The sequence below is a fragment of the Oncorhynchus masou genome, chromosome 1, assembly GCF_036934945.1.
Source record: "Oncorhynchus masou masou isolate Uvic2021 chromosome 1, UVic_Omas_1.1, whole genome shotgun sequence".
NCBI lineage: Eukaryota > Metazoa > Chordata > Actinopteri > Salmoniformes > Salmonidae > Oncorhynchus > Oncorhynchus masou.
The window spans coordinates 27910851-27923477 of record NC_088212.1 but is presented as its reverse complement, the minus strand read 5'-3'; the positions used below and the strand labels follow the sequence as shown (position 1 = coordinate 27923477).

Below are 12627 nucleotides of genomic sequence, written 5' to 3'. Positions count from 1 at the left end.
TGAAATCAAACCATTTAGTGAAATGTATTTGTTTAACAATTCCATGCCATGATCATTAAGGGAAAAATATACACCAATCTCTTTCATAAGCTCTTTAAACCAAAAAATGCTAATTGGCAAACATTTCTGAAAATGCATATATAGCATTTTGGAATGAATCTCTTCATTTTTAGTTCTAAGATTGAATGCAATTAGTTAAAACAAAATTGGACATTTATTTTTTATTTAGAATACGACCAGCTTTATATATAAACTGTCCACAATATTTTACTTAACATTTCTACACACTTTTGAAAGTAAAGCAGAAAGGCTAAAATAAAAGAAACAATATCAAAATAAACAATAGAGCAACAAATCACTTGTACAACTAGATTATTATTCACATGAAAAAAAGGCTGAATCCTAACACAAGTTGAGATTACTTGTGTGAAGTATTTCATCCCAAACGAATTCAATAAGATTCTCACAATCCTGAGGATCAGGGGGAAGAACTCATGCACAGACACACATAACTCAAGTTAAGAAATCACAAAGTACAAATAAAAGTTGTCATTCAGTTGGATACATTTGAGTGAAATGATTGAATTTATGAAATGACCAATGCATTGTGGACAGAGGATGAGTCTAGATCTACAATGGCATACTACCCTTTTTGCCAGTTGTTAAAAAGAGAAAATAATGTTCCTCTATTTGTCCAACATCCAAAAAATGTGAATAACGTACATTGCAAAACCATGAGAAACTTTACATTTCTCATGGCTTTCCATGAATTACTTTCATAACAATTTGGGCCTCAATCACTGGCCATGTTTATGTAAAATAACTATTTTTACTACTACTGTGATTAACCAATCTTAATATGGAAAACCTATTGACTTCCAAGTTCAGAACTGCACAACTGTTAAGACTAAATAAAATGCAAAACAGTGCCTTGCATTCACATAAAAAAAGTTACCACACCAGGGACAGACAGTTAATAAATAATGGTCCATTTCAATTGAGAAATAAATGTCTAAAATTCAGTGTGTTTAACCTTGGTGCCTTTCAGGTTTAACTGATAAAATGTCCAATTATAATCACATGGCAGGCAAGTCACAAGGTTCACTCAAATGATCGATGTTAAGCGGTCATTTAACACTTCAAACCAATGCCCAATACTACTGCCACACTGTCAAAAGCCCCAACTTCCGAACTTGACCTTTGTTAAGCCATGACTTAAAACACTGTCATACACTATGTTGAGTCTCACGCCATATCTGATCATTCAATAAACCAGGTGTAGACCCAAACCGTACAACAGTTCTTAAAATAACACCCCATATATTGCCAGTTTCTCTTGCTTTACATGTAAGGGTCAAGTCCTTAATGACATATACATGCAAATTCCTAAAAGCCAAGCTTCAGTGGTGAAAACACGAATCAAGTATTGAATCTCTGCCACCGTAAAAGGAAGCTTTCATGCACTCAAGCACCCACAATCAAGAAATAAGTGTGTCCATTTGTGTTGATGTTGATTATAGAAAGCAGAGTATTTGCAGAGAATATCCATTGGGTACAGTTTTTGGATCACATATCTGTAGGTGTTTGAGACAAGGCCAATAGACGTGCTCATAGAGAAGCATGGATGTAAGAGAAAGAAGTGGCCGGGCTGGCTACATTAAGGCGTGTATGCAGGAGGCGGCTGGAACTGGTTGGCAATGTCATAATCAGCAGGATATGTTTCACTGCTCTCCTCCATCTCCGAGAGAAGCTCTAGAGCCTGCTCCTCCTCCTCTGTGGGGTAGTGGCGCAGCAGGTTGGCAGCTGTGGCCAGAATGGAGGCGCCGCCAGCCCCCGCCACCAGGTAGAAGCTAATGGCAAACGTGACATAGATGAGTGATCCGTGGTACTTCTTATGCTGCTGCTGTAGCGACAAGATGAGCTCTGAGGCCCAGTAGCAGAACCCGATTACTGTGGCACACTGCAGCACTAAAACCATAAAAAGAAAGAGCAGGCAGGGGAAAAAGGAAAGGGATTATTTGATTTCCATTGTTTCTACTAGGGCCAGTATTGTGATACTCATTAGTATTGTGGCAGAGAAACAAAACCATTAAAAAAAAATATTTAGTAAAACAGCCCTAACGTTGGAAACAAACATCAATATGTCATCCAGAGTCACATGTATTTATTTTCCAAGCTATAGCACACAATATTTACATACAGCAGGTTTTTAAAGGACCAAAGAGTTTGGTCTGCTTTGTGTTTCCATTTTTGCCATAGGAAAAATATTGCCATACTGGTACCATACCAGCCCTAGTTTATACTTTGCCTTGAAATAGTTGTTACACTTTAGCTGAATTGCTAATTTCCTCTCTTGTCCACGGCCCAAATCCATTCATACCTGTGAGAATATGGGCAAATGCGTATCTGCGGGTGATCTTGAGGGCAGGGTGCTTGGGCCCAAAGACATCCAAAAGGAAAGCTATCAAGCTGCATAGGATGCCCAGGAAGCAGAAGGCAGCAATGACCCTTAGCAGCAAGATGGTCTGGGAGTTCACACAATAATCTGAAGAAGAAGTTGGTGATAGTTAACACAAACCACAGGTAGTAGGTGCTTTGAGCCACTGTTGGCAAAACCATTACTTACCCTCCAGGAGTTTTGGGTCAATGTATCCCAGGACATCAGCCACTCCAAGCTCCTGCTTGGGACACGTCCCTCCATGAACTCGGACCCAAGCTGGTTCGGCCAAGGCCGTACATAGAGCCGTGATGGACAGTGCTCCGGGGAGGGCAGATGCCAGGCTTCGCTCTGGCTGCTTGGGCAGTGCAGTACCCCCTCTCCTTCGCCGGCTTCCGGGGACAGTGGTACCCGGTGGTGCATACATTGTCATCCAATTCCCACTTGGTCGTCAACCAGGAGTCAGTGCCTGATGTATAGCTATGCTAAGTCAGTCTTCAAATGACAGACAGCTTTTGTTAAGCGTCCTTCTGTCTGTGAAATTATCAGCTAACTTAACTAAAACCGATAACGTTAGTGTAGGTCAACTGGTAACAATGTGTCAAATAATTAGGTTTAAGTCTATTCACAATGCGTAATCTCTTAGCTAAATTACTCAACAACAAAACAAATTGAACAATAATTTTCAGTCTAGCTTGCTACAAAGCTCAGACCTCGACGTAGGCCTGTTAGCAGCAGAAGCTAGCAGTCTAAAATCCTAGTTGATTTACTTCAAACAAATTGTAACGTGAACTGACACCCATAATATATCAAATCTGAAGACATGATACTCACAATCTGTTCAAGTAATCTAAAACGTTCAAAGGAGGGCGTATACTAAAAACAAAAGGCAGCCAAGTAACTAGCTATCTTCATGTAAAATTGTTTCCTTGTTCATCATCACTTCTTCTTTTTAGATTTAATGTTACACCAGACCAAGGTACATTTGTTGTTAATACCGCCACCTACTGGGATATTCTGCAGTTACACTTTGGCCATTTGGTACAACGTGTCCATAAAACATGCAATGATCATCGTGTACTGATAGCGGCAGTAATGAGCCGAATGGACTTCAGATTGGCAGCACTTACCTACGGAGAGGAAGAGAAAGTAGCACGTTGATGGAGTATTTTCGGTAAAACGTTAGTTGCGAAATTTATTTACAAATACAAACCTCGTATTTGAAGCTGTCTTCCTTGTGTATGTCGTTTGCATAGCTACGACTAGCTTGCTGTTTTGGTAGCAGCATTATCAGTTGCCAATAACAAGTCACTAGCTAGATAGCAGCTTGCTAGCAATGAACGACACTGTGGCCCTTCTGCAGAAATTCAATGCGCATCCAGATTCCCGCTGTTGGTATGTGGCATGGAACCCCAAAGGCACATTGCTGGCATCATGCGGTGGTGACCGAGCCATTCGGATATGGGGAAGGGAAGGTAAATACGACAAAACCGCTGTGAAATTAACATTAAAAGCAGCATGTGCCCGCGGAAACAAAACAAATTGAAGGGGGCGTTCCTGCATGTGGGCATTTCTGCATCAGCAGGCACCTCTTTATATTTATATTGGTTTTTAAAGATCCACATTGCAGAAATCGCTCCGCCATTTCCTGGTTGCTACAATTCTGATTGTTCGCCTAATTTAAGTTTGTGACAAAACAAGCAGTCATTGTACCATCTAAACCTTTGTGAAATGTTTTCCAAAGCCACATATATTGCATTTTCAACTGTTTGAAGTCGGTCTACAAAACCAAACTTAAGCACATTTTAACAGATCTACCGCTTCTTAGACTTGATTTCAATGAGAATGAAAGATCAATATTTCTATGTGAATTTGGTCTGGTTGCTCAAAAAGTTACATTCTAGTTTTAAGTTAGGGACAGGCGGGATGCCAATGCCCTTCAGTACAGTAGGTGGCATTAATGCACAATAATGTTGGATGCCAGCCACTGATAAACCATCATAAGTAGGATCGGTGGCGACAACGTTATCTATCTAGCCGTACGCCAATGGACTGTCTGCTAGTTTAGCCATCTAGTCCTTAGGAAGACTCCGGTACACAGCAGACGGGAGTGTCACCGTGTGCTGGTTAACTAGCAAGCTAGCTAGCACATGGAGTGACAGTGTGCTAGCAATCTAGCTGGCAAGCAGTGTCGCTAACTATCAAGCTAGCTAGTACAATAACCTCCAGTCTGCCCTATTAATTTATTTCAATTGAGTGATTTCCTTATTTGAACTGTAACTCGGTAAATTCTTTGAAAATAAGGCTCCCTAAATTCTATCAGCATATCGATTGTGCAAACAGGGCTGGCAAAACCCTAGATCATTGTTCCGCGACGCATATAAGGTCCTCCCCCGCCCTCCTTTTGGAAAAGCTGACCACGACTCCATTTTGTTGCTTCCAGCCTATAGACAGAAACTAAAACAGGAAGCTCCCGCACTCCGGTCAGTTCAACGCTGGTTCGACCAATCGGATTCCACGCTTCAAGATTGTTTCGATCACGTGGACTAGGATATGTTCCGCATTGCGGCGAACAACAACATTGACGAATACATTCCCAAACCAGAAACCGTGGATTGATGGCAGCATTCGCGCAAAACTGAAAGTGTGAACCACTGCTTTTAATCAGGGCAAGGTGACCGGAAACATGACTGAATACAAACAGTGTAGCTATTCCCTCTGCAAGGCAATCAAACAAGCTAAGTGTCAATGTCGAGACAAAGTAGAGTCGATATTCAACGGCTCAGATTCTAGAAGTATGTGGCAAGGTCTACAGGCAATCACTGACTATAAAAGGAAAACCAGCCCCGTCGCGGACCAGGATGTCTTGCTCCCAGACAGACTAAACAACTTCTTTGCTCGCTTTGAGGAAAATACGGACAAACTGAAATGGAAATGGTCCAAACTGAAATGGTCCAACCACACAGACAGCGTGGTGAAGGCAGCGCAGCAGCACCTCTTCAACCTCAGGAGGCTGAAGAAATTTGACTTGTCACCAAAAACACTCTAACTTTTACAGATGTACAATCGAGAGCATCCTGTCGGGCTGTATCACCGCCTGGTACGGCAACTGCTCAGCCCATAACCGTAAGGCTCTCCAGAGGGTAGTGAGGTCTGCACAATGCATCACCGGGGGCAAACTACCTGCCCTCCAGGACACCTACACCACCCGATGTCACAGGAAGGCCAAAAAGATCATCAAGGACAACAACCACCCGAGCCACTGCCTATTCACCCGCTATCATCCAGAAGGCTAGGTCAGTACAGGTGCATCAAAGCAGGGACCGAGAGACTGAAAAACACTTCCATCTCAAGGCCATCAGACTGTTAAACAGCCATCACTAACATTGAGTGGCTGCTGCCAACATACTGACTCCACTCCAGCCACTTTGATAATGGAAAAATTGATGTAATAAATATATCACCAGCCACTTTAACCTCTCTGGGATCGTTCGGGACGCTAGCATCCCACCGCGCCAACAGCCAGTGAAATTGCAGGGCGCCAAATTTAATACAACAGAAAATTAAAATTACTCAACCATACAAGTATTTTACACCATTTTAAAATATACACTTCTCGTTAATCGAACCACAGTGCGATTTCAAAAAGGCTTTTCGGCGAAAGCAGAGCATATCATTATGTTAGGTCAGCAACTAGTCACAGAAAGCATTCAGCCATTTTCCAACCAAAGAGAGGTGTCACAAAAAGCAGAAATCTAGATCAAATTAATCACTAACCTTTGACAATCTTCATCAGATGACATTCCCAGGACTCAATGTTAAACAATACATGTATTTTTTTTGAGTTCATATTTATATCCAAAAAGTTTACATTGGCGCCATGTTTAGAAATGCCTCCAAAACATCAGGAGAAATTGCAGAGCGCCACATCAATTAACAAATACTCATTATAAACTTTGATGAAAGATACATGTTTTACATAGAATTAAAGATAAACTTGTTCTTAATGCAACCGCTGTGTCAGATTTCAAAAAAGCTTTACAGCAAAAGCACAATATTCAATAATCTGAGAACAGCGTTGAGCCACAAAAGCAAGCCATACAGTTACCCGCCAAATTGTGGAGTGACCAAAAGTCATAAATAGCATTCTAAATCTTCACTTACCTTTTGATGATCTTTGTCGGAATACACTCCCAGGACTCCCTCTTCCACAAGAAATGTTTGTTTTGTTTGATTACGTCCATATTTATGTCCAAATACCTCCCGTTTTGTTCGTGTTGAGTTCACTATTCCAAAGGCACAATGCGCGAGCGCAAAATCCAGATGAAAAGTCAAGTGTTCCATTACAGTTTGTAGAAACATGTCAAACAATGTTTACAATCAATCCTTAGGGTCTTTTTTTATAATAAATCTTCAATAATATTCTAACCGGACAATAGTGTATTCATTACAGAGGAAAAGAAGGAATGGCGTGACCGCGCAGTAAACAACTGATTGGCCTCAGCCTAGTCCACTTGTTGGAACAGCTCTTCTTCGACACCCTTCCACAATAGAAGCCTTAAACAACTTTCTAAAGACTGTTGACATCTGCTGGAAGCCTTGGGAAGTGCAATCTGGCCCCATAGACACAGCATATTGGATAGGCAATCACTTAAATGAAACTACAAACCTCAGATTTCCCACTTCCTGGTTGGATTTGTCTCAGGTTTTCGCCTGCCATATGAGTTCTGTTAAACTCACAGACATCATTCAAACAGTTTTAGAAACTTCAGAGTGTTTTCTATCCAATACTACTAATGCATATATTTGCATCTGGGACAGAGTAGCAGGCAGTTTACTTTGGGCACCTTATTCATCCAAGCTACTCAATACTGCCCCCCTGTCACCAAGAAGTTAAACAAGGCCACTTCATATAATGTTTACATACCCTACATTACTCATACTCGTATTGTACTCTATACCATCTACTGCATCTTGCCATCTTGATGTATCACTAGCCACTTCAATATAATGTTTACATACCCTACATTACTCATCTCATATGTATATACTGCACTCTATACCATCTACTGCATCTTGCCTATGCCGTTCTATACCATCACTCATTCATATATATTTTTATGTACATATTCTTATTAATTCCTTTACACTTGTGTGTATAAGGTAATTGTTGTGAAATTGTTAGGCTCGATTACTCTGGATATTACTGCATTGTCAGAACTAGAAGCACAAGCATTTCGCTCCACTCGCATTAACATCTGCTAACCATGTGTATATGACAAATACATTTTGATTTTGATTTGATGTTGCGTTTATGATTTTGTTAGGAGTAGCTTGCTGTGCACACTGTGTCGCAAACTACACTGAACAAAAATATAAATGCAACATGCAACAATTTCAAATATTTTACAGAGTTAAAGTTCATATAAAGAAATGAGTCAATTGAAATAACTTCACTGGGCCCTAATCTATGGATTTCACATACCCTAAAAAAAGACAAGGGCATGGATCAGAAAACCAGTCAGTATCTTGTGTGAGCACCATTTGTCTCATGTAGCGCTACACATCACCTTCACAAAGAGTTGATCAGGCTTTTTGTGGCCTGTGGAATGTTGTCCCACTCCTCTTCAATGACGGTGTGGAGTTGCTGGATATTGGTGGGAACTGGAACATGCTGTCGAACCAGAGCATCCCAAACATGCTCAATGGATGACATGTCTGGTGAGTATGCAGGCCATGGAAGAACTGGGACATTTTCAGCCTCCAGAAATTGTGTACAGATCCTTGCGACATGGAGCCGTGCATTATAATGTTAAAACATGAGGTGGTGGTGGCGGATGAATGGCACGACAATGGTCCTCACAATTTCATCACGGTATCTTTGTGTATTCAAATTGCCATCGATAAAATGCAATTGTGTTTGTTGTACGTAGCTTTACCTTCCCATACCATAACCCCACTGCCACCAAGGGGCACTCTGTTAACAACGTTGACATCAGCAAACTGCTCGCCCACACGATGCTATACGTCTGCCATCTGCCCGGTACAGTTGAAACCGGGATTTATCCGTGAAGAGCACACTTCTCCAGCGTGCCAGTGGCCATTAAAAATGAGCATTTTCCCACTGAAGTCGCTTATGATGCCGAACTGCAGTCAGGTCAAGACCATGATGAGGACGACCCAGCGTGTAGATGAGCTTCACTGACACAGTTTCTCAGGGAAGTTGGGTGAAGAAGCTGTATGTGGAGGTCCTGGGCCTACGTGGCTACACTTGGTTTGCAAGTGTTGGTCGTACTGCCAAATTCTCTAAAATGACGGAGGCGGCTTATGGTAGATACATGAACATTAGATTCTCTGGACATGTTCTGGTGGACATTCATGCTGTCAGCATGCCAATTGCATGTTCTCTCAAAACTTGAGACATCTGTGGCATTGTGTTGTGTGACAAAACTGCACATTTTAGAGTGACCTGTTTTTGTGCCCAGCACAAGATGCACCTGTGTAATGATCATGATGTTTATACAGCTTCTTGATATGCCACACCTGTCAGGTGGATGGAATATCTTGGCAGAGGAGAAATAATCATTAACAGGGGTGTAAACATTTGTGCACAAAATTTGAGAGAAATACTTTTTGCGCCTATGGAACATTTCTGGGATCTTTTATTTCAGCTCATGAAACATGGGACCAACACTTTTTACGTTGCGTTTATATTGTTCAGTGTAGTTAGCACACGGTGTTGCCTGTGTTTCATGCAGGAACCAATGGGATGCTTGGGGGATGCAGGAATGCCCACATGCCAGACCGCCACAAATTGCAGGTTGCAGTAGCATACTACTGGAAAAAATGACCCCCATTTGATTATCTGTGTAGGTGACTCTTGGGAATGCAAGACCTTGCTCCAGGATGGACACCAGAGAACTGTCAGAAAGGTGGCATGGTCCCCATGTGGGAACTACCTGGCCTCGGCCAGCTTTGATGCCACAACCTGCATCTGGAAAAAGAAGAATGATGATTTTGAGGTGAGGGGACTGATCACTGTGAACAGCTTACTACTGTATATGCATTTATGGTGATGATGATGAGATATGGCCCGAGTTGAGAGCATCACACTGTCTCTGTTTCTTTCAGTGCTTGACTGTGTTGGAAGGACATGAGAATGAGGTCAAATGTGTGGCCTGGGCCCCATCTGGTAACTTGCTGGCCACATGTAGTAGAGACAAGAGCGTCTGGATCTGGGAAGGTTAGTGCTGCATCAATATAGGAATACAAACACATTTTTATTCCTATCACGAGAAACAATTATTAACATTCAACTGTTTCCCTGTATGTAGTTTTGAATAGTCTCTCACAATCTCTTTCCTTCTCAGTGGATGAGGAGAATGAGAATGAGTATGAGTGTGTGAGTGTGGTAAACTCTCATACACAGGATGTCAAGCATGTTGTCTGGCACCCAACACAGGAGGTACTGACTATTTCATATGCTGTTTCACTCCTTGTACTAATAGCAATGTTATATAATCTCATGACACCCCATTGGTATTGCAATGCTTTTCTGGACTAATCGTTTCAGTATTCTGTACTCTGCATTCACTGTCTCCCCCCACTAAAGCGAAGTGATGTTCTCTCCGCAGCTCCTCGCCTCATGTAGCTACGACAACAATGTGTGTGTCTATAAAGAAGAGGATGATGACTGGGAGTGCAGGGCGACCCTGGAAGGACACACCTCCACTGTCTGGGGTTTAACCTTTGACCCAAGTGGCCAGCGACTGGCCTCCTGCAGTGATGACTGTACTGTGAAGATCTGGAAAGAATGTCAGCCAGAAGGTGGGCAGGGTGAGAAAGATACACACAATGCTCCATAGATGGTGTGGTGAAAAGGAAGATCAGGAAAAACGACTTTTTTTATTATTCTTTTTTTTTTACAGAAGCCACTGTCGCGGCTTGGAAATGTGTTTGTACCCTTTCAGGGTTTCATGGACGGACAGTGTATGATATTGCATGGTGAGAGTCCTCTTTATAGAAATATATACTAACGTTCAAAAGTTTGGGGTCACTTAGAAATGTTTGTTTTTGAAAGAAAACCACATTTTTTTGTCCATTCAAATAACATCAAATTGATCAGAAATACAGTGTAGACATGGTTAATGTTGTAAATGACTATTTGTAGCTGGACACTGCAGATTTAAAACTTTTTTTTTTATATATATCTACATAGGCCCGTTATCAGCAACCATCACTCCTGTGTTCCAATGGCACATTTTGATAGCTAATCCAAGTTTATCGTTTTAAATAGCTAATCGATCATTAGAAATCCCTATTTCAATTATGTTAGCACAGCTGAAAACTGTTGTCCTTATTTAAAGAAATAAAACTGGCCTTCTTTAGACTAGTTGAGTATCTGGAGCATCAGCATTTGTGGGTTTGATTACAGGCTCAAAATGTCCAGAAACAAAGCACATTCTTCTGAAACTCCTCAGTCTATTCTTGTTCTGAGAAATGAAGGCTATTCTATGTGAGAAATTGCAAAGAAACTGCCAAGAAACTGAAGATCTCATACAACATTGTGTACTGCTCCCTTCACAGAACAGTGCAAACTGGCCCAAACAAGAATAGAAAGTGTGGGAGGCCCTGGTGCACATCTGAGCAAGAGGACAAGTACATTACTGTCTAGTTTGAGAAACAGATGCCTCACAAGTCTTCAACTGGCAGCTTCATTAAATAGTACCCACAAAACACCAGTCTCAACGTAAACAGTGAAGATGCGACTCCGGGATGCTGGCCTTCTAGGCAGTTGCAAAGAAAAAGCCACATCTCAGACTGACCAATAAAAAGAAAGAATTAAGATGGGCAAAAGAACAGACACTGGACAGAGGAAGATTGGAAAAAAGTGTTATGGACAGACTAATCTAAGTTTGAGGTGTTCGAATCACAAAGAACATTCGTGAGATGCTGAACTTGACGTTGTCAAGCATGGTGGAGGCAATGTGATGGTCTGGGAGTGCTTTGGGGGTGGTAAAAGTGGGAGATTTGTACAGGGTAAAATGGATCTTGAAGAAGGAAGGCTATCACTCCATTTTGCAACGCCTTGCCATACCCTGTGGACGGCGCTTAATTGGAGCCAATTTCCTCCTACAACAGGACAAACACCCAAAGCACAGCTCCAAACTATGCAAGAACTATTTAGGAAAGAAGCAGTCAGGTATTCTGTCTAATGGATTGGCCAGCACAGTCACCGGATCTAAACCCTATTGAGCTGCTGTGGGATTGCTGCAAATGGAGGATTCTTTGAACGAAAGCAAAGTTTGAAGGACACTTATTTATAACCTTGTCAACATTTCCTATTCTTTTTGCAACTCATGTATGTTTTCATGGAAAACAAGGATATTTCTAAGTGGCCCCAAACTTTTGGAAGGTAGGTTATATTTGAATGGATTTACATATTTTAAAATGTAGCCAGATTCACCAAGTCAGTACTTTTTGGTTGTTCTCAGGTGTCCACTGACGGGTGCCCTGGCGACTGCATGTGGTGATGACGGAGTACGCGTGTTTAAGGAGGATGAGACGGCTGACCCAGACCAGCCTGCTTTCTCCCTGTCTGCCCATGTACCCAAGGCCCACACCCAGGATGTCAACTGTATTGCCTGGCACCCCAAGGAGGCTGGGCTCCTTGTCTCCTGCAGTGACAATGGGGAGATAGCAGTCTGGAACTACCAGTCTGGGGTCTGAGAACATGTACAGTATGTTGGGACTTCCAGATCCAGTGTTTTAACAATGCTGAATTCACCTTGTACTGTCAAGGGTGCCAACAGCACTGAAATTGTCATGTATGATGTTTATTATTAATCCCTCTTGCAATAACCTGTTTTAATGAGGTTAGAGTGGTTTTGATTTCATTATACTGATACCTGCCTGTGCACTTGTGGTTCAAAACTGAATGTGGGCCCTAAATGTCATAATTATGTATTTGATTAACAATACAATACACACATTCCAATGGTGTTTTGTAATATCAAGAAAATAAAATTGTCATAGCTATTTAATCAAGGGATTCAGCACACTGTGTAGATGCTAGATAAATGTTTCCAGAAACCACTTCTATCTAGTAAGCGTTGATTGAAAAAAAATTCACCTTTTATATTAATTGTTCATAAAGATGGTCTTCAGATTTATATTAATTTACAGTCAAC

General features: G+C 41.5%; 2 protein-coding genes across 5 annotated transcripts; one reads left to right on the top strand and one right to left on the bottom strand.

Annotated features, from left to right (window-relative positions):
* Positions 1-206: 206 nt before the first annotated feature.
* On the bottom strand, positions 207-3412 carry LOC135541015 (transmembrane protein 127). Of its 3 annotated transcripts, none has more exons than XM_064967165.1 (4): positions 3272-3412; positions 2627-2932; positions 2381-2545; positions 207-1968 (listed from the first exon to the last, which is right to left on the bottom strand). In XM_064967165.1, exons 2-4 carry the CDS (start codon positions 2868-2870, stop codon positions 1658-1660), a joined length of 720 nt encoding a protein of 239 aa, XP_064823237.1. In that variant the 5' UTR covers positions 2871-2932; positions 3272-3412; the 3' UTR covers positions 207-1657. The 3 variants fall into 3 exon arrangements, with proteins under 3 accessions (XP_064823237.1, XP_064823243.1, XP_064823232.1); XM_064967171.1 differs by having other exon boundaries at positions 2627-2906; XM_064967160.1 differs by having other exon boundaries at positions 2627-3412.
* A 126-nt stretch (positions 3413-3538) lies between these two features.
* On the top strand, positions 3539-12626 carry LOC135540995 (probable cytosolic iron-sulfur protein assembly protein ciao1-B). 2 transcript variants are annotated; one of them, XM_064967153.1, is made up of 7 exons: positions 3539-3912; positions 9311-9459; positions 9569-9680; positions 9808-9902; positions 10072-10264; positions 10366-10441; positions 11932-12626. In XM_064967153.1, the coding sequence occupies exons 1-7, from the start codon at positions 3774-3776 to the stop codon at positions 12164-12166; spliced, it is 999 nt and encodes a 332-aa protein (XP_064823225.1). In that variant the 5' UTR covers positions 3539-3773; the 3' UTR covers positions 12167-12626. The 2 variants fall into 2 exon arrangements, with proteins under 2 accessions (XP_064823225.1, XP_064823219.1); XM_064967147.1 differs by having other exon boundaries at positions 10072-10273.
* Position 12627: the final 1 nt, after the last annotated feature.